Source organism: Schistocerca gregaria, chromosome 9 (genome assembly GCF_023897955.1).
Source record: "Schistocerca gregaria isolate iqSchGreg1 chromosome 9, iqSchGreg1.2, whole genome shotgun sequence".
In the NCBI taxonomy this organism is placed as follows: domain Eukaryota; kingdom Metazoa; phylum Arthropoda; class Insecta; order Orthoptera; family Acrididae; genus Schistocerca; species Schistocerca gregaria.
Window position 1 is genome coordinate 195,130,182 of NC_064928.1, and position 26,830 is coordinate 195,157,011.

At 43.3% G+C, this 26,830-nt stretch overlaps 1 protein-coding gene across 1 annotated transcript in view; it reads right to left on the reverse strand.

The window, feature by feature from the left end:
• Positions 1-26,830, reverse strand: part of LOC126291504 (trypsin 3A1-like) — a 45,506-nt gene that overhangs the window by 5,956 nt on the left and 12,720 nt on the right. The window contains exons 2-3 of the mRNA XM_049985010.1: positions 22,868-23,075; positions 10,552-10,693 (exon numbers count right to left, since the gene is read on the reverse strand). Coding sequence (XP_049840967.1) covers positions 10,552-10,693; positions 22,868-23,075 — 350 coding nt within the window. The remainder of the gene's footprint in view (positions 1-10,551; positions 10,694-22,867; positions 23,076-26,830) is intronic.

Consider the following 26,830-nt stretch of genomic DNA (forward strand, 5'->3'; position numbering starts at 1 on the left):
GTATGACAGTGATCTCAGGTGAGATCCAATATTCTGGAGCGGCACGGCGATTTTACTCTGGGTGTCATGCGCGTAATTTGGGAAGCCATCAGGTATGGCTTCAGATCAAGTACATCCAGCATCATCGTGTACCAGTGTCTCGGTCCCATTTTTCAACTGGAAAATCCTCGCCCACACATAGTTTGTGTACTTACGAACTGACTACTTGATGTTGAGGTACTTCCGTGGCCAGCAACATCACAAGATCGGTCACTGATGGAACATGTGTTGAGGAGCTCGGATGTCAGGGTCATACCAACGGATTTAGCCAACACAGTCCAGTTACAACAGTTGTGGACTAGTTTGCCTCTTATGTCACCCTACTCAACTAAATCAATACATGCATCTAGACCAGAAGAGATGCGACGTCATAAAAAGAAGTGGGATCATGCTTCAAATGGCTCTGAGTACTATGGGACTCAACTGCTGTGGTCATTAGTCCCCTAGAATTTAGAACTACTTAAACCTAACTAACCTAAGGACATCACACACATCCACGCCCGTGGCAGGATTCGAACCTGCGACCGTAACAGTCGCACGGTTCCGGACTGCGCGCCTAGAACCGCGAGACCACCGCGGCCGGCAGTGGGATCATGTCTCGACATTACATTTTATTCGCCACCAGTGTAACATGGACATGGCGATAACACTACTGGCCATTAAAATTGCTACACCAAGAAGAAATGCAGATGATAAACGGGTATTCATTGGACAAATATATTATACTAGAACTGACATGTGATTACATTATCACGCAGTTTGGGTCCATAGATCCTGAGAAATCAGTGCCCAGAACAACCACCTCTGGCCGTAATAACGGCCTTCAAACGCCTGGGCATTAAGTCATGCCCATGCAGCTTCAGCACCATACCATAGTTCATCAAGAGTAGTGACTGGCGTATTGTGACGAGCCAGTTGCTCGGCCACCATTGACCAGATGTTTTCAGTTGGTGAGCGATCTGGAAAATATGCTGGCCAGGGCAGCAGTCGAACATTTTCTGTATCCAGAAAGGTCCGTACAGGACCTGCAACATGCGGTCGAGCATTATCCTGCTGAAATGTAGGGTTTCGCTGGGATCGAATGATGGGTAGAGCCACGGGTCGTAACACATCTGAAATGTAACGTCCACTGTTCAAAGTGCCGTCAAACGAACAAGAGGTGACCGAGACGTATAACCAATGGCACCCCATACCATCACGCCGGGTGATACGCCAGTATGGCGATGAACACACGCTTCCAATGCGCAATGTCGCCAAGCACGGATGCGACCAACATGATGCTGTAAACAGGACCTGGATTCATCCGCCATTCGTGCACCCAGGTACGTCGTCGAGTACAACATCGCAGGCGCTCCTGTCTGCGATGCATCGTCAGGGGTAACCGCAGCCATGGTCTCCGAGCTGATAGTCCATGCTGCTGCATACGTCGTCGAAGTGTTCGTGCAGATGGTTGTTGTCTTGCAAACGTCCCCATCTGTTGACTCAGGGATTGAGACGTGGCTGCACGATCCGTTACAGCCATGCGGATAAGATGCTTGTCATCTCGACTGCTAGTGATACGAAGCCGTTCGGGTCCAGCATGGCGTTCCGTATTACCTTCCTGAACCCACCGATTCCATATTCTGCTAACAGTCATTGTATCTCGACCAAGGCGAGCAGCAATGTCGCGATACGATAAACCGCAATCGCGATAGGCTACAATCCGACCTTTATCAAAGTCGGAAACGTGATGGTACGCATTTCTCCTGCTTACACGAGGCATCACAACAACGTTTCACTAGGCAACGCCGGTCGAGTGCTGTTTGTGTATGAGAAATGGATTGGAAACTTTTCTCATGTCAGCACGTTGTAGGTATCGCCACCGTCGCCAACCTTGCGTGGACGCTCTGAAAAGCTTATCATTTGCATATCACAGCATCTTCTTCCTGTAGGTGAAATTTCATGTCTGTAGCACGTTATCTTCGTGTTTAGCAATTTTAATGGCCAATAGGGTATGATACACACAGTATCGAAGCTGGTGATGTGAGGCAGCCAGACTCATTAGATGAACAGTTAGCTCCTTCTGATCAATTTCCTCAGATAAGGATCAAGGACCTGTGTGCAGAATACCCAGATGTGTTGACCAATGAATTACTGGACTTCTAGAATGCCACGCTGACTTAAAAGATACGCTGTGACTTGAGAAGCAATCCTGTAGCTTACCGCCACCCATATTGGCAATATTAGACGAAGATGTAGGAAAGTTATAATGTATAGTAATCTGGTCGCCTAAATCTCCTTATGTTGTTACAAAGTTCTTGGCTCCCAAACGTAATGGTGGGCACCTTCTGGAGTTGGATTACTGTGAATTAAATGAAGAGTGAGCACTAAGATCAGTGTGATTGTCTGATTGGAATTTGTGCCTAAGATGGTTTGAGAGAGTGCAGGTCTGTACCACCTTTGTTATCAATAAGGCCTGTAATCAAACATTCTTGGAAGAGGGTTCGAAGCTAGTTACAGCATTCACAGTATATTGAAAGATATTTGAGTCTAAATGTGTCCACTTTGGATTAGCTACAAACGTTGCCTTCTCTTGCAAATGTATGCTGTGTTTTCCAACATAAAGCTTCGATATCCGTACCATTATCTTGACGATTCAGTGGTGTTAGTAGCTCGCTTCGGGAGCGCGTACGGCACCTGCGTGACAATTTTAAGCGATTAAGAAACGCAGATATGATGTTTAATCCACAAGAGGTTGTGGTTCCCTGATACTCTATACAGTTTCTAGGGAACATAGTTTCAAATGAAGGGATTCATACCGACCTAAAGAGAGAGGAAGACGTTAGTCATCACCCCTGGAAAACGTTAAAGAAATTGTCAGATTTGTGAGTATGGCCAATGCTTATAGGAAGTTCATCGGCAGTTTTGCCGAGAAGGGTGATACACTTAACGAGTTGCGGAGAGAAGGGTGTAAATTTCTTTTGGGCATTCACAGAAAGCCTAATTTATTGGTACTGAAGGAAGCGTTGAAGTCAGTCCTGGCATTAGCCTTCATTCTTCAGACAGATGTGTTGGCCCTAGAGGTACGAGTTGCTTTGCTGCAGGTGCAGGAAGGAGGTGAGAAAGCAACTGACTGTACCTGAAAGGGATTATATGAACAGCAAGGTACTCAATTTATGAATTGCAAGCCTCTGTTCTTCTGTTTGGGATGGAAATGTTTCGATGCTATTTGGAGCATCGAAAGTTCATTGCAGAGACTGACAGCCAAGCGCCCATTTCCGTCTTAGACAGTGCATGCAATACTGGTCGTATTGCCAGATGGATAACAAGAAATTTAACCTTTAAGTTCGAGTTCCATATTATAAAGGGTTCAGAAAATGTGGTCGCAGAAGGGTTGAGTTTTATGTTTGTTTCCAGTGAGAATTACTGAAGAAACTATCAGCTGGTGAAAAATAGTGCTTAAGGTCTGATTATGACTTTAGTTCTTACTCACATATCTCACCTACTTCGTGACATTAGAAAATTCCAAGATCAAGATGAATGCTTTCGTGAAATTAAAAAGAAAATTCATGAAAGTGAAACAGTAAAGGCCCGTATGTCGAGAGAGTCAATATTATTTTGTAAGTCCCAACGTCATCAACATTAAGTCCCAAAGAGGCAATGAATTTCAGATAGTGCTTCCTAAGGAATTGTTTCTATTACTTTTCCGGTATTTACATGAATCATCGGGGGGAGGGGACATTTAGGTGTCACAAAATATGTGAACTTTTTATATGATCCAGGATGAACAAGGAAATTCTTAAAAGACTGTCTACTTGTAATGTGTGTGCATTCAGTACAGTAGCACACAATAGTAAGATGGGAAATCTGGCCTCCAAGCCAGTCGAGAGGGCCTTTCAAAGGATGTGCGTTGATACTGTGCGGCTGTTGCCTCAGTGAAAAACAGGAAACTGACATATTTTGGAGTGTCTGGACACGTTTAATAATTTCGTGGAATCGATTCTCGGTGGGATTAAATTTTTATTTATTTATTTATTTATTTACACATCAAGTTCCGTAGGACCAAATTGAGGAGCCAATCTCCAAGGTCATGGAACGTGTCAGTACATGAACTTACAACATAAAAGTAATAACGCATAAAAATAAATGTTCATGAACCTGAAAAAATGTCTGTCCATATGTTTAAGTAAAGGCTATCAGCAATACAATAAGAATCATCTTAATTTTTCAAGGAACTCCTCGACAGAATAGAAGGAGTGACCCATGAGGAGACTCTTCAGTTTCGATTTGAAAGCGCGTGGATTACTGCTAAGATTTTTTAATTCGAGTGGCAATTTATTGAAGATGGATGCAGCAGTATACTGCACACCTTTTTGCACAAGAGTTAAGGAAGTCCGATCCAAATGCAGGTTTGATTTCTGCCCAGTATTAACCGAGTGAAAGCTGCTTATTCTTCGGAATAAACTAATATTGGTAAGAAGAAACGACAGTAAGGAATATACATATTGAGAAGCCAATGTCAGAATACCCAGACTCGTGAATAAAGCTCGACAAGAGGTTCGTGAAATCACACCACTTATTGCCCGAACCGCCCGTTTCTGAGTCAAAAATATCTTTCTAGAATGGGAAGAGATACCCCAAAACATAATACCATACGACATAAGTAAATGAAAATAAGCAAAGTAGACTAATTTACGTGTCGAAGTATCACTCACTTTTGATACTGTTCGAATAGTAAAAACGGCAGTATTAAGTCTTTGAACAAGATCCTGAACGTGGGCTCTCCACGACAGCTTAGTATCTATCTGAACACCTAGAAGTTTGAACTATTCAGTTTCACTAATCATATGCCCATTCTGTGAGATTAAAACGTCAGGTTTTGTTGAATTGTGCGTTAGAAACTGTAAAAACTGAGTCTTACTGTGATTTAACGTTAGTTTATTTTCTACAAGCCATGAACTGAGGTCATGTACTGCACTATTTGAAACCGAGTCAATGATGCACACAACATCCTTTACTACCACGCTAGTGTCAGCAGCAAACAGAAATATTTTAGAGTTACCCATAATACTAGAGGGCATTTCATTTATATGAATAAGGAACATGAGTGGCCCCAACACTGATCCCTGGGGCACCCCCCTCCCCCCTCCCCCCCCCCCCCCCCCCCACTTGGCAGTACCCCACTCAGATCACACATCACAGCCGTTATCAACAATGAGAATAATGACCTTTTGCTGCCTGTTGCTAAAGTAAGAGGTGAACCAATTGTTAGCTACTCCCCTTATTCCGTAATGGTCCAACTTCTGGAGCAATGTTGTGAGATCAACACAGTCAAATGCCTTAGTTAAATCAACACAGTCAAATGCCTTAGTTAAATCAAACAATATGCCAAGCGTTCGAAACTTTTTGTTTAGCCCATCCAGTACCTCAAAGACAAAAGAGAATTTAGCATTTTCAGTTGTTAAACGACTTCTAAAGCCGAACTGTACATTTGATAGCAAATCGTGTGATATAAAATGATCAATTAACCTTACATAACATAGCCTTTTCTATAACTTTTGCAAACACTGATGGCATAGAAATAGGTCTAAAATTATCTACATTATCCCTCTCTCCCTTTTTATGAAGCTACTTTCCTACTGAGTACTTTAATCGCTCAGGAAACCGACCATTCCTAAAGGAAAAATTACAGATATGGCGAAATACAGGGTTAACATGTGCAGCACAGTACTTTAATATTCTGCTAGACATTCCATCAGAACCATGAGAGTCCTTAGTCTTCAGTGATTTAATTATGGACTCGATCTCCTTCTTGTCTGTATCACAGAGGAGTATTTCAGACATCAATCTCGGAAAGGCATTTGTTAAGAAATTTATATGATTTCCTGTAGAAACTAAATTTTTATTTAATTCACCAGTAATGCTCAGAAAATGATTGTAAAATACGGTACATATATCTGATTTGTCAGTAACAGAAATATTATTACTGCGAACTGACTTTATATCGTCAACCTTGTGCTGCTGACCAGACACTTCCTTCACAACTGACCATATGACTTTAATTTAATCCTGTGAATTAGCTATTCTGTTTGTATACCACATACTTTTTGCCTTGCTAATAACATTTTAAGCACCTTACAATACTCTTTGTAATAGGCTACTGTAGCTTGATTGTGACTACTTCTAACATTTTGATATAATTCCTGCTTTGTTCTACATGATATCCTTATCCCACTAGTCAGCCAACCGAGCTGTCCATTATTGCTAGTACTCCGTTTAGAATGTTCTAATGGAAAGCACCTCTCAAAGAGCATGAGAAATGTGTTATGGAAAGCATTGTATTTATCATCTATATTATCGGCACTATAAACATCTTGCCACTCTTGTTCCTTGACAAGTTCTAAAAAAACTCTCTATTGCTGTTGGATTAACTTTTCTACATCGTTTGTAATTAAATATGACATTGGTTTGAGTACAAAAGCCTTTTAATGTTGAAACTTGTGCATCATGGTCTGAAAGGCCATTCACCCTTTTACTAACAGAACGCCTGTCTAGTAATGAAGAATGAATAAAAATATTGTCTATGACTGTGCTACTGTTCCCCTGCACCCTAGTTGGAAAAAAACACAGTTTGCATCAGATCATGTGAATTTAGGAGATCTAGCAACATCCTTCTTCTAGCACAATTATATACAAAATTAATATTGGAGTCACCACGTATGACTACTTTCTGGTACTTCCTAGAAAGTGAATCAAGAACCCTCTCTAGCTTAAGCAAAAATTCCCTGAAGTTGGTGTTAGGGGACCTATAAACAACAACAATTAGAAGTTTAGTTTCACTAAATTCAACTAATGTTGCACAACTTTCAAATATCTGTTCAGTGTAGTGTCGTGATACGTCTATGGAGTCAAATGAAATACTGTTTTTTACGTACAGAGCAACTCTCCCACCCCGCAAGGAACTCCTTGAGTAACAGCCAACTAATCTGTAGGCTGGTAAAGGAAGCCTCTGAATTATCAAATTATTTAAGTGGTGCTCTGATATACAAATAATTTCAGAGTTAACATCTATTAGTAGTTCACTAACTACATCTCTCTTATTTCTGTTTGTTGATCCAGCTTCTCAATGATATGGAGATTCGGCAGAAACGAAACATGTTTCCGATTCCGCGTTAAGCCGTGAGTCGCCTTCTCCCAGTTGGACAACTTGTTATGGAGTCAAAAGTTGCCGCAGTGACTTCCAATTGAAAGATTTGCACCAGCACATTAAGCAACACGAAATTATTATTACCAGGACATATACAGATACAGGACGAAGGAAAAATGCCGTGCTAAGCGTTCGGTGTGCAATTCAGGACAAAAGTGTATCCCGCCAGCGGGTCTAATAGAAAGGCGATTTAAAAATCGAAACTCTGGCAACATTGTAACTGCACGCAGCATGGCCAAGAACAGACAGCGTGAACCCCTCTAAACTCTGCCAGAGCTGTCCCATTAGCTCAGTGAGAAGAGGCAGTGCCATGGGGAAAGGAAATGCACACTCGCCGATGTTCGAGTCGCGTTCGCGCCAAACATTCCTTTTTCCCAGTTAAAGCACCAAATTGCACCAAGTTTACACTTCCATAGTGCGGTGTATTGCTGCCTTTATTTAAACATTAAGACATAACACTAATTTCTTGCAGACGTGAAGACAACTTTGTTTCGTAAATGACACAAGTAAAGCGAATAGAAAATAATATTGCATACAGTAACGTCGTATGTATCCAATGAGGTACAAAAAACACAGTAGGTAGGCTACGCTATATTGCACATTATGCTACGCACGTTTGATGTCCTGGTTTATCTTCACAGAGCCAGTACATACGCGTGCTAGAAACGTCCACTTCCGAGAAAATGTTCAAAGCGACCACCTTGGATTTGCCAACACTTCGCCATTCGCTGGAACACATTTTGCTGCACCGTACGCAAAACGCCTGCATCCGCTATCGTCATGTAAGAGAGCTATTAGGTAACTTACATCCATGGGTGGACCACTACAAACTTGTTCGTTTAAGTGTACGCACAAATAAAAATCTACTGGGTTAGGGTCTGGGGAAAATTGAGGCCGGAACATAGGACCTACTCGACCAATCCATTTCTCTGTAAATTCTTCATTTAAATAGTAATTCATTCCAAAGCGTGGCGGTCGTTCTCGAACGCCATGTGGAACGTTTTCTAGTGCATGGGCAACATATTGCAAAGAAACTTACGATTCAAGTGAGCATACAACTAGTCCAGCAAAAGGTAACGACCCAGACGCGCTCCTCCCACAACTCCAGCCCACAGGTTTATGCCAGAGCCTGCATGAATCCACGTTCACACATCGATCCAGGCGTTTCCTGAATCCACTGACAACTATCCACAGACGGCTCCCAGAGTTCACTGGCACTTCCAGCACAGGTGCAACACGCCAAAGGTCATAAATTTCCTGATTCGAAGCAATCCAACTGGTTCAAGTTTGGGGTACTGGGGACCATGCTTTTGGAGAGCCACGCCTGATACACTTGTCGAAACACTATTTACCAAACTTAAGTATCCTGAATTATGATAAAATCAAACGATGACAATTTTTTTTTTAAATTTTAATAACTAACAGCCTCAGTTGCACTGTTTGCCTAGAATTTACCTAGGTTTCAGTCGGGATAACCCAACCTGCTTCAGAATAACAGTATCTATCACTTGTCCATAGTAAACATCGTCAAGCTAAAACTACAAATCTATAGACTATCGTCAGACTGTAAAACTTATCCGGAACTGCCTCGGCCCCACTTCGCGACCGCAATGCTGCAGCCACGAGTGCTGTACTGAAATTGACCGTAGCGCCAAGAGACCCGCCTGGGCAGACACAATACCTTGCGGCTGCGCATAAACTGTGTGATAGTTACTTGTTGGGACAAGACGTGAACTTAACACCTGACCTTGAATTTACTAATAAAGTGTAATAAAAGTTATAGCTGAGGAAAAGGGCGTATATGTTAACCTGTGCAGAACGTACTTAGATCGACTGTCTTAACATTTAAGAAGTATTCATTGGCCGTGATATGAGAAAGATACGTGCTTACAAGGTATGGCCTATCTAGGAAAATTTTTGAGCTTAAGCACGAAGTTTAATCACCTAAGAAGAACTTAGGAGTGGGAATAATAATATAAAGGCAACAGAGTCGATATTACAACTAGGTCTAGAAGTTTTTAAGACGTAATTGTTAAGCACCTGCTTAGTCATGGTTACAGTGCATGAACATCTTATTGACTTAGCACACAAACACTCATGATTGAACTTAGGAACAAGTCTATATTTAATCTGTAACATCCGGCAATACGGACCATATAAAGTAGATGGTCACTATTCAAGTTTAGTATATTTGACCTGAAATGGTCTAGAATCAAGTCAAAAACCGATACACGTGCCTGATTGAGCTTCTTGGCGAATTTACGGTTATGAGTTGTAGCAAACATTGAAGTAGGGGAAACGTGGCGGCAATGGGGTACTCCGTTTGCCTCCATGGAGGGGATCCACACACATACTGTAAAAACTGTGTGTGGACCACTACCATCATAATTCGGGCCTCGCGAGCACTGTCATTCAACTCAGGGAATGACAGCGGAAATATGCTTAAAGCTAAAGTGTGACTTGGCGCACATCGCTCCAGTCAACACACCTAAAAACTATTGACCGACATGGGTCAATTGCGCTCAAAGCTCAAGTTCCAGTACAGCACTCGTAGCTGCCGCATGGCGGTCGCAAAGTGGGGCCGGGCAGTTCCAGGTAAGTTTTTACAGTCTGACGATAATTTATGGATTTGTAGTTTTAGCTTGACGATGACCACTATGGAAAGACGGTAGTTACTGTTATTCTGAAGTAGGTTGGGCTATCCCGACTGAAACCTAGGTAAATTCTAGGCAAACAGTACAACTGACGCTGTTAATTATTAAAATTAATAATAAAAAGATCGTTCAAATGGCTGTAAGCACTATGGGACTTAACATATGAGGTCTTCAGTCCCAAGATTTAGAAGTACTTAAACCTAACTAACCTAAGGACATCACACACATCAATGCCAGAGACAGGATTCGAACCTGCGAACGTAGCAGCAGCGCGGTTCCGGACTGAAGCGTCTAGAACCGCTCGGCCACAACCGGCAATAACAGTGAAACAGGCTGAAAGCAAATGAGCTAAAAACTGAGCATGACGCACATGATGAATAGAAGCGTTGTTCTGTGCAACATGCTTGAAAAAATGGTTCAAATGGCTCTGAACACTATGGGACTTAACGTCGCTGGTCATCAGACCCCTAGAACTTAGAACTACTTAAACCTAACTAAACTAAGGACATCACACAATACCCAGCCATCACGAGGCAGAGACAATCCCTGACCCCGCCGGGAATCGAACCCGGGAACCCGGGCATGGGAAGCGAGAACGCTACCGCACAACCACACGAATGGGGGATGCACATGCTTGAAACCCCACCGCTGTGCGGTCTGTGTGGTACTCACTTTGATTTCCGGGAGGCCACACTTCTGCCCAGGCTCCATCAGGAAGCTGCCTCCCCTCTGAATACCCGTGTATGGCGGCGCGTCTCTGGCTCGCCTTCCGAACCCCACTATGGTGCAAATCTTTTTGAAGTCTGCCGGGTACCTGCAATAAGTATAAGATGTTAGTAAGAGACCACTGCTGCAAGGGCTGCATTTACGTTGTACATACACACTGAGATGACGGTGTGGTGCTGGCCACGGAGGAAATTTTCCGTTAACTAACTCGCAAAAACAGAATTTTGTAGAATTACTAGCTTGTAACACAGCATTTCTTTAACGTTTATTATTTAATGGTTTAAAATTTGTCTACACAGCTTGTGACATAATAAACTGGTAAGATATTGAAACATAAAATGAACTGAAGTACACACATCAACAAATTATATCCTCCCACTCGACGACCATGCTGTAGCAACGCAACCTTGATAAAGAAGGTGAACATTAATACAAGGGTCACTCCAAAAGAAATGAACACTATTTTTGTAAAAATACAGTTTTCATTCTGCATGTGTGAAAGTTTTACAATGTGTAGATACATCCTTCGCGCTTGTTTTCAAACTTAGTTCAACCTGTTCCCGTGAGTGGCGCCACCAAACCATGTCTTCAAGATGGCTGCTACACTTTACATTCGTCAGAAGCAACGTGCTGTCATAGAATTCCTGTGCTGTGAAACGAGGCAGTAGGAAACATCCACAAGAGGTTGAAAAAGCTGTATGGAGATGCTGCTGACGATCGCAGTACAGTTAGTCGGTGGGCAAGCAGGTTACGTGAAGAAAGCGGGCACGGCAATATTGAGGATTGTCCTCGCGGCGGCAGGCCTCGTACTGCACACACTCCAGACAATGTGCAGAGAGTTAACGAATTGGTGACTGCTGACAGACGCATCACAGTGAACGAATTGTCACGCTACATCGGGATAGGGGAAGGAAGTGTTTGCAGAATACTGAAAGTGTTGGCGTTAAAAAAGGTTTGTGCCAGGTGAGTTGCCAGGATGTTGACAGTGGGCTCACAGAAAAACAAGAAAAAAGGTATGCAGCGAACTTTTGGAACAGTACGAGAATGGCAGAGATGAAATTCTTGGAAGAATTGTGACAGGTGATGAAACATGACTCCATCATTTTTCACCAGAAATGAAGAGGCAATCAATGGAGTGGCATCATGCAAATTCACCCAAGAAAAAAAAATTCAAAGCCACACCTTCTGCTGGAAAAGTTATGGCTACGGTGTTTTTCGATTCCGAAGGACTCTTGGTAGTGGACATCATGTCAAGTGGAACCACCATAATTTCTGATGCATATGTGACGACACTGAAGAAACTTCAAACTCGACTGAGTCGTGTTAGACCACATCAGCAAAAGCAGAATGTTTTGCTGTTGCACAACAATACATGGCCACATGTCAGTCAAAAAACCATGGAAGCGATCACGAAACTCGGATGGACAACACTGAAACACCCGCCTTACAGTCCTGACCTGGCTTCGTGTGACTATCATCTCTTTGGGAAACTGAAAGACTCTCTTCGTGGAACAAGGTTTGAAGACGATGACTCCCTTGTGCACGCTGCCAAACAGTGGCTCCAACAGGTTGGTCCAGAATTTTACCGTGCGGTTATACAACGCTGATGGTGTAAGGCAGTTGAGAGGGATGGAAATTATCTACAGAAATGAAAATATTGATCCTAAATGATGTATCTACACACTGTAAAACTTTCAAATATGTGGAATAAAAGATGAATTTAAAAAAAATAGTGTGCACTTCTTTTCGTAAAACTCACAAACCGTAAGGATGGTTTCCGGACAGGAAATGCAAGAAAGTAGGCCATACGAACGTGTGTCTGGAAATGCATCGTTGTCTTGGCAGATGGCGCTGACGAATGAAAATTCCTACGACCACCTGCCGTGTTCGCCTTGTGTGTGGCACGTTGTGTGATTGGCACAGCGGACTGTAAGCAGCAGAATTGTCCAGTATTCGTGCCGGGAACAAGTCGAGACTGCGTGTGTCTACGGCCAAGCAAATGGAAACGATCGGAAGGCACCACAGCCACATGGAGAGAAGTACCCTCACAGACACCAACCACATCACACAACATTTCAAGCCATTTTTCGACATTTGGGAGTTCATGGTTCCTCTCAGGCAAACGAACTTGCATGGAAGCGGCGGAATGTGCGTACGCCACATCTGGAGGGCCGACATGCATTTTCAGTAGGATAAAACAGTGTAGGCTGCAAAAACTGCATAACCCTTGTTGACTCTTTTCGCCTTTCTGAGGCAACTTCAAAATTCATACTTGGGAAAAATACGTAAAAGTAGTTTAGGGGTATGGTCCTGTATAGCATGAGAAGGTGGTAAAAACGTTTTTAAAACTCAGGGTTTATCAAGAAGAATCATCCGCTATGGCTCGTCTATATTTCTGAAACTAATAAACATATACAATGAATTTAGATTTTTGGTGAACGGGGAACTCAAAAAGTTTTTTTTCATACCTTTTCATAGGTGTTCATTATGCCCCCCTTGAGATGCACGGCATATGTCAATGCAGTACTCAAATTGTTCCCACACTGCAGCGACATGTCTTGAGTTACAGCTTCTACAGGTGCCGTTACGGGATGTCTCTGTTCATTCATTGTTGTTGGTAACAGAAGTACATAAACAGAGTCTTTTATAAACCCCCAGAAGAAATAATCAGATACAGTAAGTTCCGCTGACCTTGGAGGCCAGTAATCTGAGGCTGAATCATTTGGTCCAGTGCGAGCGATCCATCGTTCAGTAATCCTTTGATTTTAAAATCAAAAATTAAACATCCAGATGCCAGTGTGACGGTGCCCCATCCTGTTGGTAAATGAAGTCGTTTGAATCAATCACCAACTGTGGGAAAAGAAAGTTCTCAAGCATATCGAGATATGTGCTTCCTGCAACAGTGTTCTCGGCAAAGAAAAGTGGACCGTACATCTTTTTCCGTGAAACTGCACAAAACACATCAAATTTTGGAGAGTCCTTTTCATCCAGAATGAGATTTTCACTCTGCAGCGGAGTGTGCGCTGATATGAAACTTCCTGGCAGATTAAAACTGTGTGCCCGACCGAGACTCGAACTCGGGACCTTTGCCTTTCGCGGGCAAGTGCTCTACCAACTGAGCTACCGAAGCACGACTCACGTCCGGTACTCACAGCTTTACTTCTGCCAGTATCCGTCTCCTACCTTCCAAACTTTACAGAAGCTCTTCTGCGAACCTTGCAGAACTAGCACTCCTGAAAGAAAGGATATTGCGGAGACATGGCTTAGCCACAGCCTGGGGGATGGTTCCAGAATGAGATTTTCACTCTGCAGCGGAGTGTGCGCTGATATGAAACTTCCTGGCAGATTAAAACTGTGTGCCCGACCGAGACTCGAACTCGGGACCTTTGCCTTTCGCGGGCAAGTGCTCTACCAACTGAGCTACCGAAGCACGACTCACGTCCGGTACTCACAGCTTTACTTCTGCCAGTATCCGTCTCCTACCTTCCAAACTTTACAGAAGCTCTTCTGCGAACCTTGCAGTTTGCAAGGTTCGCAGAAGAGCTTCTGTAAAGTTTGGAAGGTAGGAGACGGATACTGGCAGAAGTAAAGCTGTGAGTACCGGACGTGAGTCGTGCTTCGGTAGCTCAGTTGGTAGAGCACTTGCCCGCGAAAGGCAAAGGTCCCGAGTTCGAGTCTCGGTCGGGCACACAGTTTTAATCTGCCAGGAAGTTTCATATCAGCGCACACTCCGCTGCAGAGTGAAAATCTCATTCTGGAACTATCCCCCAGGCTGTGGCTAAGCCATGTCTCCGCAATATCCTTTCTTTCAGGAGTGCTAGTTCTGCAAGGTTCGCAGAAGAGCTTCTGTAAAGTTTGGAAGGTAGGAGACGGATACTGGCAGAAGTAAAGCTGTGAGTACCGGACGTGAGTCGTGCTTCGGTAGCTCAGTTGGTAGAGCACTTGCCCGCGAAAGGCAAAGGTCCCGAGTTCGAGTCTCGGTCGGGCACACAGTTTTAATCTGCCAGGAAGTTTCATATCAGCGCACACTCCGCTGCAGAGTGAAAATCTCATTCTGGAACCATCCCCCAGGCTGTGGCTAAGCCATGTCTCCGCAATATCCTTTCTTTCAGGAGTGCTAGTTCTGCAAGGTTCGCAGAAGAGCTTCTGTAAAGTTTGGAAGGTAGGAGACGGATACTGGCAGAAGTAAAGCTGTGAGTACCGGACGTGAGTCGTGCTTCGGTAGCTCAGTTGGTAGAGCACTTGCCCGCGAAAGGCAAAGGTCCCGAGTTCGAGTCTCGGTCGGGCACACAGTTTTAATCTGCCAGGAAGTTTCAGTCCTTTTCATGTTGTACAACTTAATTTGGTTGTTCCGTACACCGTATTTTCACATTACGACTGCTCAGCTTTCCATTTAAATGGAATGTTGCCTCGTCGCTAAACATTAAACGGGGAAGAAAACTGTCATCCTCCATCTTACGAAAAACGAAATTACAGAACTCCACACATTGTCGTTTGTCACCGTCACGAAGTGCTTGCAGTAGCTGAATTTCTTATGATGTCATGTGTAAACGTTGACGCAAAACACGCCAGACGGACATCGGGAGCATGCTGAGCTGTCGAGCTGCACGGCGGACGGATTACTACCGAATTCCAGTCTCCAATGACTATTAAATCAGAATAATGTATTTTATAGCATCATACATTTTTTCAGTCTCTTCATCACCTGCGGAGCTAGTTCTACTGAAGCTAGTTGTAGTGAAGTGTGGGCTTCGTGTCTATGTCGGCTACAATAATGCGTTCACTGCGCTGTTCAAAGTAGTTAACCCGCGCTCCTATTTTTTATTCATTATTAAACCTACTCCTGCATTAACCCTATTTGATTTTGTATTTATAACCCTGTATTCACCTGACCGGAAGTCTTGTTCTTCCTGCCACCGAACTTCATTGATTCCCACTGTATTTAACTTTAACCTATCCATTTCCCTTTTTAAATTTTCTAACCTACCTACCCGATTAAGGGTACGTACGCCCAATAATTTCTCAAGAACGTTAGCAAGCAAACACATGTCCATGTCCATATTAAGTTTTGCATACTTCCCTAAATTTAGGATTTTGAAATCCTGTCAAACATTTACTACATGCTCATACTCTGCATATGATACTGCACCACCTCTAAGGTTTGTGGTGCATGCAGTTATGTAGGGTACCCTATTTTCGTAGAGTTTTTCCGTACAGCCCAGATACTAGTATGGCAAAATCCCCTTCCTCCTCACAAGCTGAAGCTTTGCATAATCATAATATGCACTAAAGTGATATGCATATCCTCCTGAGAAAGAGTTTGAACTAGTTTCTGTAGTGATAGCTGCATAAAACACAGTGCAGCTAGGAAGCAAAAAGTAATTCTTGGCATCATTCATTTTGAGAAAGAAATGTATTTCTCGACGCTGTGAGGTAGGACACTGGTCTGATCTTTCTTCATACCGAAATCAACCAAGTGGTCAACAAGGAAGTGTGCATCATACTCGCTCAAACTGTGAAAAAAGGGGGTATGTGCCATGGTAGTTTATACTTCAAGTTGCCTGCACTGTGAGCAGCACTATGGAACTTCTCATTTAGGCAAGAAAGCTCCCTACGAGGAGATGCCACTTCTATATCTAACAACAGCCTACGTATATGACAGTCACCCACACTATTGTACAAATCAATATTCTCCCTTGATTTAGTCATGGGAATATTGCTGCTCTAGAGCTTATAACGCCCCATTAATGTTTTCTGAGGTCAGGGAGCAGCCAAATCTCGGTATTATTCCTGACAAATTATGTGTGGCGCTTAAGACATCAACCGTTTAGATTATATTAGTTTTTCGTTCCATAGATCCATGCTGAGAAGATCCTCGTGGATATGGAACATGTCAACTTTTTTTTTAGTTGAAATAACAATACTAATAGTATGAATATATACAACACATCATTTGTTTCTATTAAAAAATTCGTCAGTGGAGTAGAAGGAGTTGGCCACTAGTAAGTCTTTCACGCTCCTTTTAAATTGACCTTCATTTGTAACTAAATTTTTTATGTTTGCTGGCGAAATATTGAAGATGAGTGTTCCTGAGTAGTGGACCCCTTTTTGAACTAAAGTAAGTGCTTTTAAGTACTTGTGCAGATCATTTTTGTTCCTGGTATTGTATGTATGAACTGAGCTGTTTGTTGGAAAAAGAGATATATTATTTAGGACAAATTTCTACATGACGTCCGTGAATTTACTCCACAAATAATACGTATTACACGCTTTTGGACTCTGAAAACTTTTGTTTGACTTGAAGAGTTACCCCAAAATATTATACCATATGACATTATGGAATGAAAGTGGGCAAAGTATGCAAGCTTTTTCATTTTTATGTCGCCTATGTCTGCTAACACTCGAATTGCAAATACAGATTTGTTAAGGCGTTTCTGCAGTTCTGTGGTGTGCTCCTCCCAACTGCATTTATTATCAAGTTGTAATCCGAGGAATTTAAGACTGTCAACCTCTTTTATCTGCTCTTCTTCATACTTTATGCATATGCTGGGTGGAAACCTCTTACAACCGTATGAATACACAAGCTGTATGCTGCTGCATAAGGTACATATTTGCAGAGATGGTACTTTGTGAGGCTGTAGGGTCGCCTTCACTGCGTGTCACAGGAGCGAGGAGGCGTTAAGAGTCATCATACACTACAAAGGTGTTTGGTCCTCGGCAATGCACACAAACGGATCCCAGATGACATGAACGTGTTATCTGGGAAGAACAGCTCACACACGTTGTATTACATGTAGGTGCCCCATTGTGGAAGGAGGAACTGTGGCAGACCAAAAGCAAATCAGTGCCCCACAAATATACACTTTACTGTGCTGCAGTACTTAACTAGAGTTGTAGAGCAACTCGCTGGACGTGGTTGTGGACAAATAAAATCAAGCAGCCGCCTCTCAAGGTGTACATTACTGAATACTGAATACAATGTCAACAAGACTAAGTCCATCCTGAGTGCCACACTGTCACTCACGGTAGTAACCATATGTCCTTGAGCGCAGGCCATATGTGACTCCATCTGTAGACTAAGTCTCGCAGGCTGATCACCACTAAAAACTGTAGCAACTCTGACTCTACACTAGAACTATCGTAAACCATCGCTGAACATGAACTCGTTCATTGCTGCCTGTGGTCGCCGGTTATCACAACAGAAAGGTCAATCTCATTGGTGACAGTGAAGAAGTTGCTGATTACGCTTGTGATTGGCCGCCAACTTCAAAGTGCACGCCATGGCGCCGGTGGGAAAATGCCTGAGCACACCAGATCTGCTTGCGCCCACTGGCGAGGACACGACAAAAAGGACATTGCCACTCATGGTGGGCATTCTCAAACTTTGAGAATTTGTTTTACTCTTGGTAGAAAAATCCACCAGATGCTTTGCTAAAAACTTACTTGTGGTGTAAGCAGGCTGTTTAGGTTTTTATGTTGGTAACGCCACGTAGCGCTCTATATGAAAATCACTGACTGTGCTGTGTGCAGTCTGTGGTTGGTTGGACTCATTGTTGGAATATTCGCTATTGGAATGTTGGGCAGTTGGACGTGAAGTTAGTGTAGTGTTATGCAGTTGCAGGTGAGCCGCCAGCAGAGGTGGGAGAGAGATGCCATAGTTTTGAGCAGACGATCTGGATGTGTGTCCATCAGAAAACGGAAATTTGTTTAACTGGGTGTCACAACGCTATTAAGGTAAATACATTGTTTGTTCTCTATCAAAATCTTTCATTTGCTAACTATGCCTATCAGTAGTTAGTGCCTTCAGTAGTTAGAATCTTTTACTTAGCTGCCAGTATTGGCGCTCTCTGTATTGCAGTAGTTCGAGTAACTAAGATTTTTGTGAGTGATTCATGAAACGTATAAGTTACTGTTAGTCAGGGCCATTCTTTTGTTGGGAGTATTGCAAGTCAGATTGCGTTGCATTAAAAAATATTGTGTGTAAGTTTATTGATGATCAGAATAAGTAAAGAAAGAACTGTCTGAGTGCGTTCAGTTTTACTCAGCTGTTTTTGTATCAAATAACGTAGAAGTTTACTAGCATAGACATTCATAATTTTTCTATGGGGACGTTTCATATCTAGTTATTGTTTATTGCTAGCACATAATTGTAGTGAGAATTTCCTTTGTAGTTGTAGTTTTTCATTGTTGTACTGTAAAACAGTTGTGGCATGCATCTAGACTTGCTCCAAGTATTTTGTAGCCACGCTTGCAATTAATTAGATATTATTTTCAGTGCTATGTTAACGTGTTTTCTTATTTTTGCTCTTCAAATTGTGCTTTTCTTGTTATCGTGTGAAATACATGATAATTATGGCGTGTGAAAAACGTAACACTAGGCTGCAAAGTAAATTGAGAAATGACAGTGAAGACGAGAGTAGTGTGTTAGCGCCACTGTGTAATGAATTAACAAATATTCAGAATAGTAATTTGATAATTCTGCATAGGGAAATGGACCAGGTGGCAAATAATGGTGTAGATACTGAAACAATTAGTGAACAGAGAAGCATTGTCGATCGTTCGGTCGGCAACAGCTCGCCTCAGGAATCCGAAATGACGGGAAAAAATTTGCAAATATGTAGATTCAGGTTTTGCGTCCTCACCTTTTTCTCAATTACGTCAAGACACATTCTCTGCTTTTCAAAATACGAATGCTGCCGGTGCAAATGCACTGTCGATAGGCACAAAGGAACATGTTCCAGACACTAATAAATTATTATTGTAATTATTGTAACAAATGGAACAAAATCAAAAACAAACAATCGCAGCAACAAATGGAACAAAATCAGAAACAAATTAAAGAAACACTTCAACAAACATGTGAAGGTTTAACTGCTGAGTTACTTAAAATCGAATCGAAATGTCAAAAAGTCTGTAATGACGTAAAAACACAAATTTGTGAGCATTTTCAACCTATGTTTTCGCGCATGAAAATGCATTACAGAATCACGAAGCAGCCATAAAAGAACTGCAAACCATTTTTCATGAAAATCATGAGACCTTGTGGGCTAAAATTGACTCAGTTGCATCTACCGATTCGGTTGCACTACTTGCAAAAACTCAGGAAAACTTAAAGGACACAGTAGATCTGTGAAATATGGTTCAGAAAGACACACGGAGGAAATCGGTTCATTACCAGAGAAAGTAGTCAAACTTTCAGATCAGCTAAATAATTTATCTGTGAAGGTAGATGATAATCTGAATGACACAAGACGGGCAGTCTTTACTGACACAGAAGAATTCGAACAAATTAGGAAATGCAAACAAAATCAGAATCAAATTAATACGCAACACAAAAGAGAAATCCGTGAAATACAAGATCAGTTGACACAAGTAATACAAGAATTAAATGTTTTAGAGGACACTCACGCTCCAATACGGGAAGAGGGACATAAAAATACGGAAAACAACAGAGAGAAAATCTGGAATACATTTTACATAAATTTTCTCAGCATGTTATAGTCTTAAGTGGAGATTTGAATTTACCAGATATAGACTGGAAGACTCAGATGTTAGGACGGGTGGGAGGGACAGAGCATCGAGTGACATTATACTGAGTGCACTATCCGAAAATTACCTCGAGCAATTAAACAGAGAACCGACTCGTGGAGATAACATTTGGACCTACTGATAACAAACAGACCCAAACTTTTCGACTCTGTAAGCGCAGAACAGGGAATCAGTGATCATAAGGCCGTTGCAGTATCCCTGAATATGGAAGTAAATAGGAATACAAAAAAAGGGAGGAAGGTTTATCTGTTTAGCAAGAGTAATAGGAGGCAGATTTCAGACTACCTAACAGATAAAAACGAAAATTTCTGTTCCGACACTGACAATATTGAGTGTTTATGGAAAAAGTTCAAGGCAATAGTAAAATGCGTTTTAGACAGGTACGTGGCGAGTAAAACTGTGAGGGACGGGAGAAACGCACCGTGGTTCAACAACAAAGTTAGGAAACTGCTGCGAAAGCAAAGAGAGCTTCACTGCAAAGTTAAACGCAGCCAAAAACTCTCAGACAAACAGAAGCTAAACGATGTCAAAGTTAGCGTAAGGAGGGCTATGCGTGAAGCGTTCAGTGAATTCGAAAGTAAAATTCTATGTACCGACTTGACAAAAAATCCCAGGAAGTTCTGGTCTTACGTTAAATCAGTAAGTGGCTCGAAATAGCATTTCCAGACACTCCGGGATGATGATGGCTTTGAAACAGAGGATGACACGCGTAAAGCTGAAATACTAAACATCTATTTCCAAAGCTGTTTCAAAGAGGAAGACCGCACTGCAGTTCCTTCTCTAAATCCTCGCACAAACGAAAAAATGGCTGACATCGAAATAAGTGTCCAAGGAATAGAAAAGCAACTGAAATCACTCAACAGAGGTAAGTCCACTGGACTGACGGGACACCAATTCGATTCTACACAGAGTACGCAAAAGAACTTGCCCCCTTTCTAACAGACGTGTACCGCAAGTCTCTAGAGGAACGGAAGGTTCCAAATAATTGGAAAAGAGTACAGGTAGTCCCAGTCTTCAAGAAGGGTCGTATAGTAGATGCGTAAAACTATAAACCTATATCTCTGACGTCGATCTGTTGTAGAATTTTAGAACATGTTTTTTGCTCGAGTATCATGTCATTTCTGGAAACCCAGAATCTACTCTGTAGGAATCAACATGGATTCCGGAAACAGCGATCGTGTGAGACCCAACTCGCTTTATTTGTTCATGAAACCCAGAAAACATTAGATGCAGGCTCCCAGGTAGATCCTATTTTCCTTGACTTCCGGAAGGCATTCGATACAGTTCCGCACTGTCGCCTGATAAACAAAGTAAGAGCCTAAGGAATATCAGACCAGCTGTCTGGCTGGATTGAAGAGCTTTTAGCAAACAGAACACAGCATGTTGTTCTCAATGGAGAGACGTCTACAGACAAAGTAACCTCTGGCGTGCCACAGGGGAGTGTTAAGGGGCCATTGCTTTTCACAACATATATAAATGACCTAGTAGATAGTGTCGGAAGTTCCATGGGGCTTTTCGCGGATGATGCTGTAGTATACAGAGAAGTTGCAACATTAGAAAATTGCTGTGAAATGCAGGAAGATCTGCAGCGGATAGGCACTTGGTGTAGGGAGTGGTAACTGACCCTTAACATAAACAAATGTAATGTATTGCGAATACATAGAATGAAGTAGCCTTTATTGTATGATTATATGATAGCGGAACAAACACTGGTAGCAGTTACTTCTGTAAAATATCTGGGAGTATGTGTGCGGAACGATTTGAAGTGGAATTAATTGTTGGTAAGGAGGGTACCAGGTTGAGATTCATTGGGAGACTCCTTAGAAAATGTAGTCCATCAACAAAGGAGGTGGCTTACAAAACAGTTTGTCGACCTATACTTGAGTATTGCTCATCAGTGTGGGATCTGTACCAGGACGGGTTGACAGAGGAGATCGAGAAGATCCAAAGAAGAGCGGCGTGTTTCGTCACGGGGTTATTTGGTAAGCGTGATAGTGTTACGGAGATGTTTGGCAAACTCAAGTGGCAGACTCTGCAAGAGAGGTGCTCTGCATCGCGGTGTAGCTTGCTGTCCAGGTTTCGAGAGGGTGCGGTTCACGATGAGGTATCGAATATATTGCTTCCCCCTACTTATACCTCCCAAGGAGATGACGAATGTAAAATCAGAGAGATTCGAGCGCTCACGGAGGCTTTCTGGCAGTCGTTCTTCCCGCGAACCATACGCGACTGGAACAGGAAAGGGAGGTAATGACAGTGGCACGTAAAGTGCCCTCCGCCACACACCGCTGGGTGGCTTGCGGAGTATAAATGTTGATGTCGATGTAGAAAAGCCACAAAATAATAACACAGGGAATTTCGGAAATTATGAAATAAATTGGCAAGGTGCATCGAATTTTGAGATGGAACCGCCGACACGACGTAACAATGGTTGTTCAAATCTTTGGGCGTGTTTAGTGATAGCTCTGAATAGTCTAAGGGACTGTGTCGTTTATACAATATCCACAGTTGACGTCTATCTTCAGGAGTTCCCGGAATCGGGGTGATGCAAAACTTTTTTGATGCGTGTACGTGTAGATACCTTTGATCAGATAGTGTGCGGGAGTCACTTAAATCGGATACTGCAGACTGACAACTGAACTCACGGGCACACCCTGAAGGGCAGTAAGTTGGTAAACAGGCTCGCCACTGCAGCCTACTGTGGCGCTGCACTCACGTCCTGTTCTCGGTGATGGGGATGACAGCGACGTAGTCCCGCACGATGGTGAAGGCCCTCCAGAGCTCCAGCAGCAGGATGTCGTGGTCCAGGTGGTCCGGCTGCGGCGGCCAGTAGCGGTACGCCTCCCTGGCTATGCGGATCTGGATGTTCACTTTGGTGAAGACTCGGTCCGTCGTGAAGTCCACGTCGCCAGCGAAAATAACACCTGCGGAGGCCGAGTGCGGTGAGTTTATGATACCTCTCTGATTACGGCTGGTCGTCTTTGCAATTGAGAACAATCCGCCGCAGTCCCATGGCTTGATTATAAACTGGAGGAGGAGACTACCGTTTAACGTCCCGTCGTCAACGAGATCATTAGAGACGGAGAACAAGCTCGGTTTAGAGAAGGTTTTGGGAAGTAAATTGGCCGTGCCCGTTCATAGGAAGCGATTTAGGGGAATCACAGAAAACCTAAATCAGGATGGCCGGAAGCAGGTTTAAACCGTCTCCTCCTGAATGCGAGTCCAGTGCGCTAACAACGGCGCCACATCGCTCTGTTTATAAATTGTCATCATCCCACAGACGTCTATGTCTTTTTTAAGCCATTTCACTACCTTCTTCTGTGCGGATGCACAAACAGTGCCTCGCGCCGGCACGGTAGCCCAGCGTGTTCGGTCAAAGAGCTGGTTGGTCTCTGTAACAAAAAAACTGAGCGGAAGGATCAACAAACGAACTTGAACGGATGTCATACGACGTCCGCAACGACCAAACAACGATCAATAACGGAGGGAAAAAAAGAAGGAAAGAAAATGGATAGAGCGTCTGCCATGTAAGCAGGAGATCCCGGGTTCGAGTCCCGGTCGGGGCACACATCTTCAACTGTCCACGTTGACTCATATCAACGCCTGTATGCAGCTGAGGGTACTCATTTCATTGTAATAATATAAATAATAATAATAATAATAATAATAATACGTGTAACTGTAGGTTACAGAAAGATTTTTACAATGTAGAAAGCAGCAGACGTAAAATACGGACAGTGAAATGTTACTTGAAACTTTTACAGAATGGAGACTGCAGTCATGTGTTGAAGGACATGAAAGGGAAGCAGTAAGAGAGAAGAAAGTAAGGCAGAATCTTAGCCTGACCCCATCTACATCTACATCTACATGGATACTCTGCAAATCACATTTAAGTGCCTGGCAGAGTGTTCATCGAACCACCTTCACAATTCTCTATTATTCCCATCTCGTGTAGCGCGCGGGAAGAATGGACACCTATATCTTTCCGTACCAGCTCTGATTTCCCTTATTTTATCGTGGTGGTCGTTACACCCTATGTAGGTAGGAGTCAACAAAATATTTTTGCATTCGGAGGAGAAAGTTGCCGATTGGAATTTTGTGAGACGATACCGTCGCAACGAAAAACGCCTTTCTTTTAATGATGTCCACCCCAAATCCTGTATCATTTCTGTGACACTCTCTCCCATATTTCGTGATATTACAAAACGTGCTGCCTTTCTTTGAACTTTTTCGATTTACTCCGTCCTATCTGATAAGGATCCCACAGCGCGCAGCAGTATTCTAAAAGAGGAGGGACAAGATTAGTATAGGCAGTCTCCTTAGCAGGTCTGTTACACTTTCTGAATGTCCTGCCAATAAAACGCAACCTTTGGTTAGCCTTCCCCACAACATTTTCTATGTGTTCTTTCCAATTTAAGTTGTTCGTAATTGTAATACCTAGGTATTTAGTTGAATTTACGGCTTTTAGATTAGACAGATTTATCGTGTAACCGAAGTTTAAAGAGTTCGTTTTAGCACTCATGTGGATGACCTCACACTTTTCGTTATTTAGGGTCAACTGCCACTTTCCGCACCATTCAGATATCTTTTGTAAATCGTTCCGCAATTTGTTTTGCTCTCCTGATGACTTTATTAGTCGATAGACGACAGCGTCATCTGCAAACAACCGAAGACGGCTGCTCAGATTGTCCCCCAAATCGTTTATATAGATAAGAAAAGCAGAGGCCCTATAAAACTACCTTGGGGAACACAAGAAATCACTTCTGTTTTACTCGATGACTCTCCGTCAATTACTACGAATTGTGACCTCTCTGACAGGAAATCACAAATCCAGTCACGTAACTGAGACGATATTCCATAAGCACGCAATTTTACTACTAGCCGCTTGTGTGGTACAGTGTCAAAAGCCTTCCGGAAATCCAGGAATACGGAATCGATCTGAAATCCTTTGTCAATAGCACTCAGCACTTCATGTGAACAGAGAGTTATGTTACTTCCTCTGTACAATGAACAAAATGTGAAAAAAAACTAAGGGGAAATTTTAGAAAGAGAATCAAAGTATATGGGGAAGAAATGTAAAAATAAGGAGGTTTCAAGATGACAGTGTAATTGTCAGGGGTGGCCAAAGGATTTGACACAGGAGTTGAACAAAATGGATAGTCTCTTGTAAAGATATTGTAAGACGAACATGAACAAAAGTAAAAAAAGGCAATGTACTGTACAAGAAATGCGTTCGCTATTGCGAATATGATCACGCTAAAGCTGCACAACACATTTGTGAGAATGAAAATTTGTGCCAAGCCGGGATTCGCACCCGAATTTCCCATTTCACGCGATCATTTGCCCTAACTGTCTCGACCATCGGAGCACGTCTCCAAACCGATTCAAAGTTCAATATGTCAGCTTTTGTTTACGTCCTGTATTCGCACAATTGCTGTGATTTCTGCACTGGTAGAGAGTTATGATTACTGTCGGGGCCTTGTCTTGGCATGAAATACACTCCTGGAAATTGAAATAAGAACACCGTGAATTCATTGTCCCAGGAAGGGGAAAATTTATTGACACATTCCTGGGGTCAGATACATCACATGATCACACTGACAGAACCACAGGCACATAGACACAGGCAACAGAGCATGCACAATGTCGGCACTGGTACAGTGTATATCCACCTTTCGCAGCAATGCAGGCTGCTATTGTCCCATGGAGACGATCGTAGAGATGCTGGATGTAGTCCTGTGGCACGGCTTGCCATGCCATTTCCACCTGGCACCTCAGTTGGACCAGCTTCATCCAGTCCCAAACATGCTCACTGGGGGACGGATCCGGAGATCTTGCTGGCCAGGGTAGTTGACTTACACCTTCTAGAGCACGTAGGGTGGCACGGGATACATGCGGACGTGCATTGTCCTGTTGGAACAGCAAGTTCCCTTGCCGGTCTAGGAATGGTAGAACGATGGGTTCGATGACGGTTTGGATGTACCGTGCACTATTCAGTGTCCCCTCGACGATCACCAGAGGTGTACGGCCAGTGTAGGAGATCGCTCCCCACACCATGTTGCCGGGTGTTGGCGCTGTGTGCCTCGGTCGTGTGCAGTCCTGATTGTGGCGCTCACCTGCACGGCGCCAAACACGCATACGACCATCATTGGCACCAAAGCAGAAGCGACTCTCATCGCTGAAGACGACACGTCTCCATTCGTCCCTCCATTCACGCCTGTCGCGACACCACTGGAGGCGGGCTGCACGATGTTGGGGCGTGAGCGGAAGATAGCCTAACGGTGTGGGGGACCGTAGCCCAGCTTCATGGAGACGGTTGCGAATTGTCCTCGCCGATACCCCAGGAGCAACAGTGTCCCTAATTTGCTGGGAAGCGGCGGTGCGGTCCCCCACGGCACTGCGTAGGATCCTACGATCTTGGCGTGCATCCGTGCGTCTCTGCGGTCCGGTCCCAGGTCGACGGACACGTGCACCTTCCGCCGACTACTGGCGACAACATCGATGTACTGTGGAGACCTCACGCCCCACGTGTTGAGCAATTCGGCGGTACGTCCACCCGGCCTCCCGCATGCCCACTATACGCCCTCGCTCAAAGTCCGTCAACTGCACATACGGGTCACGTCCACGCTGTCGCGGCATGCTACCAGTGTTAAAGACTGCGATGGAGCTCCGTATGCCA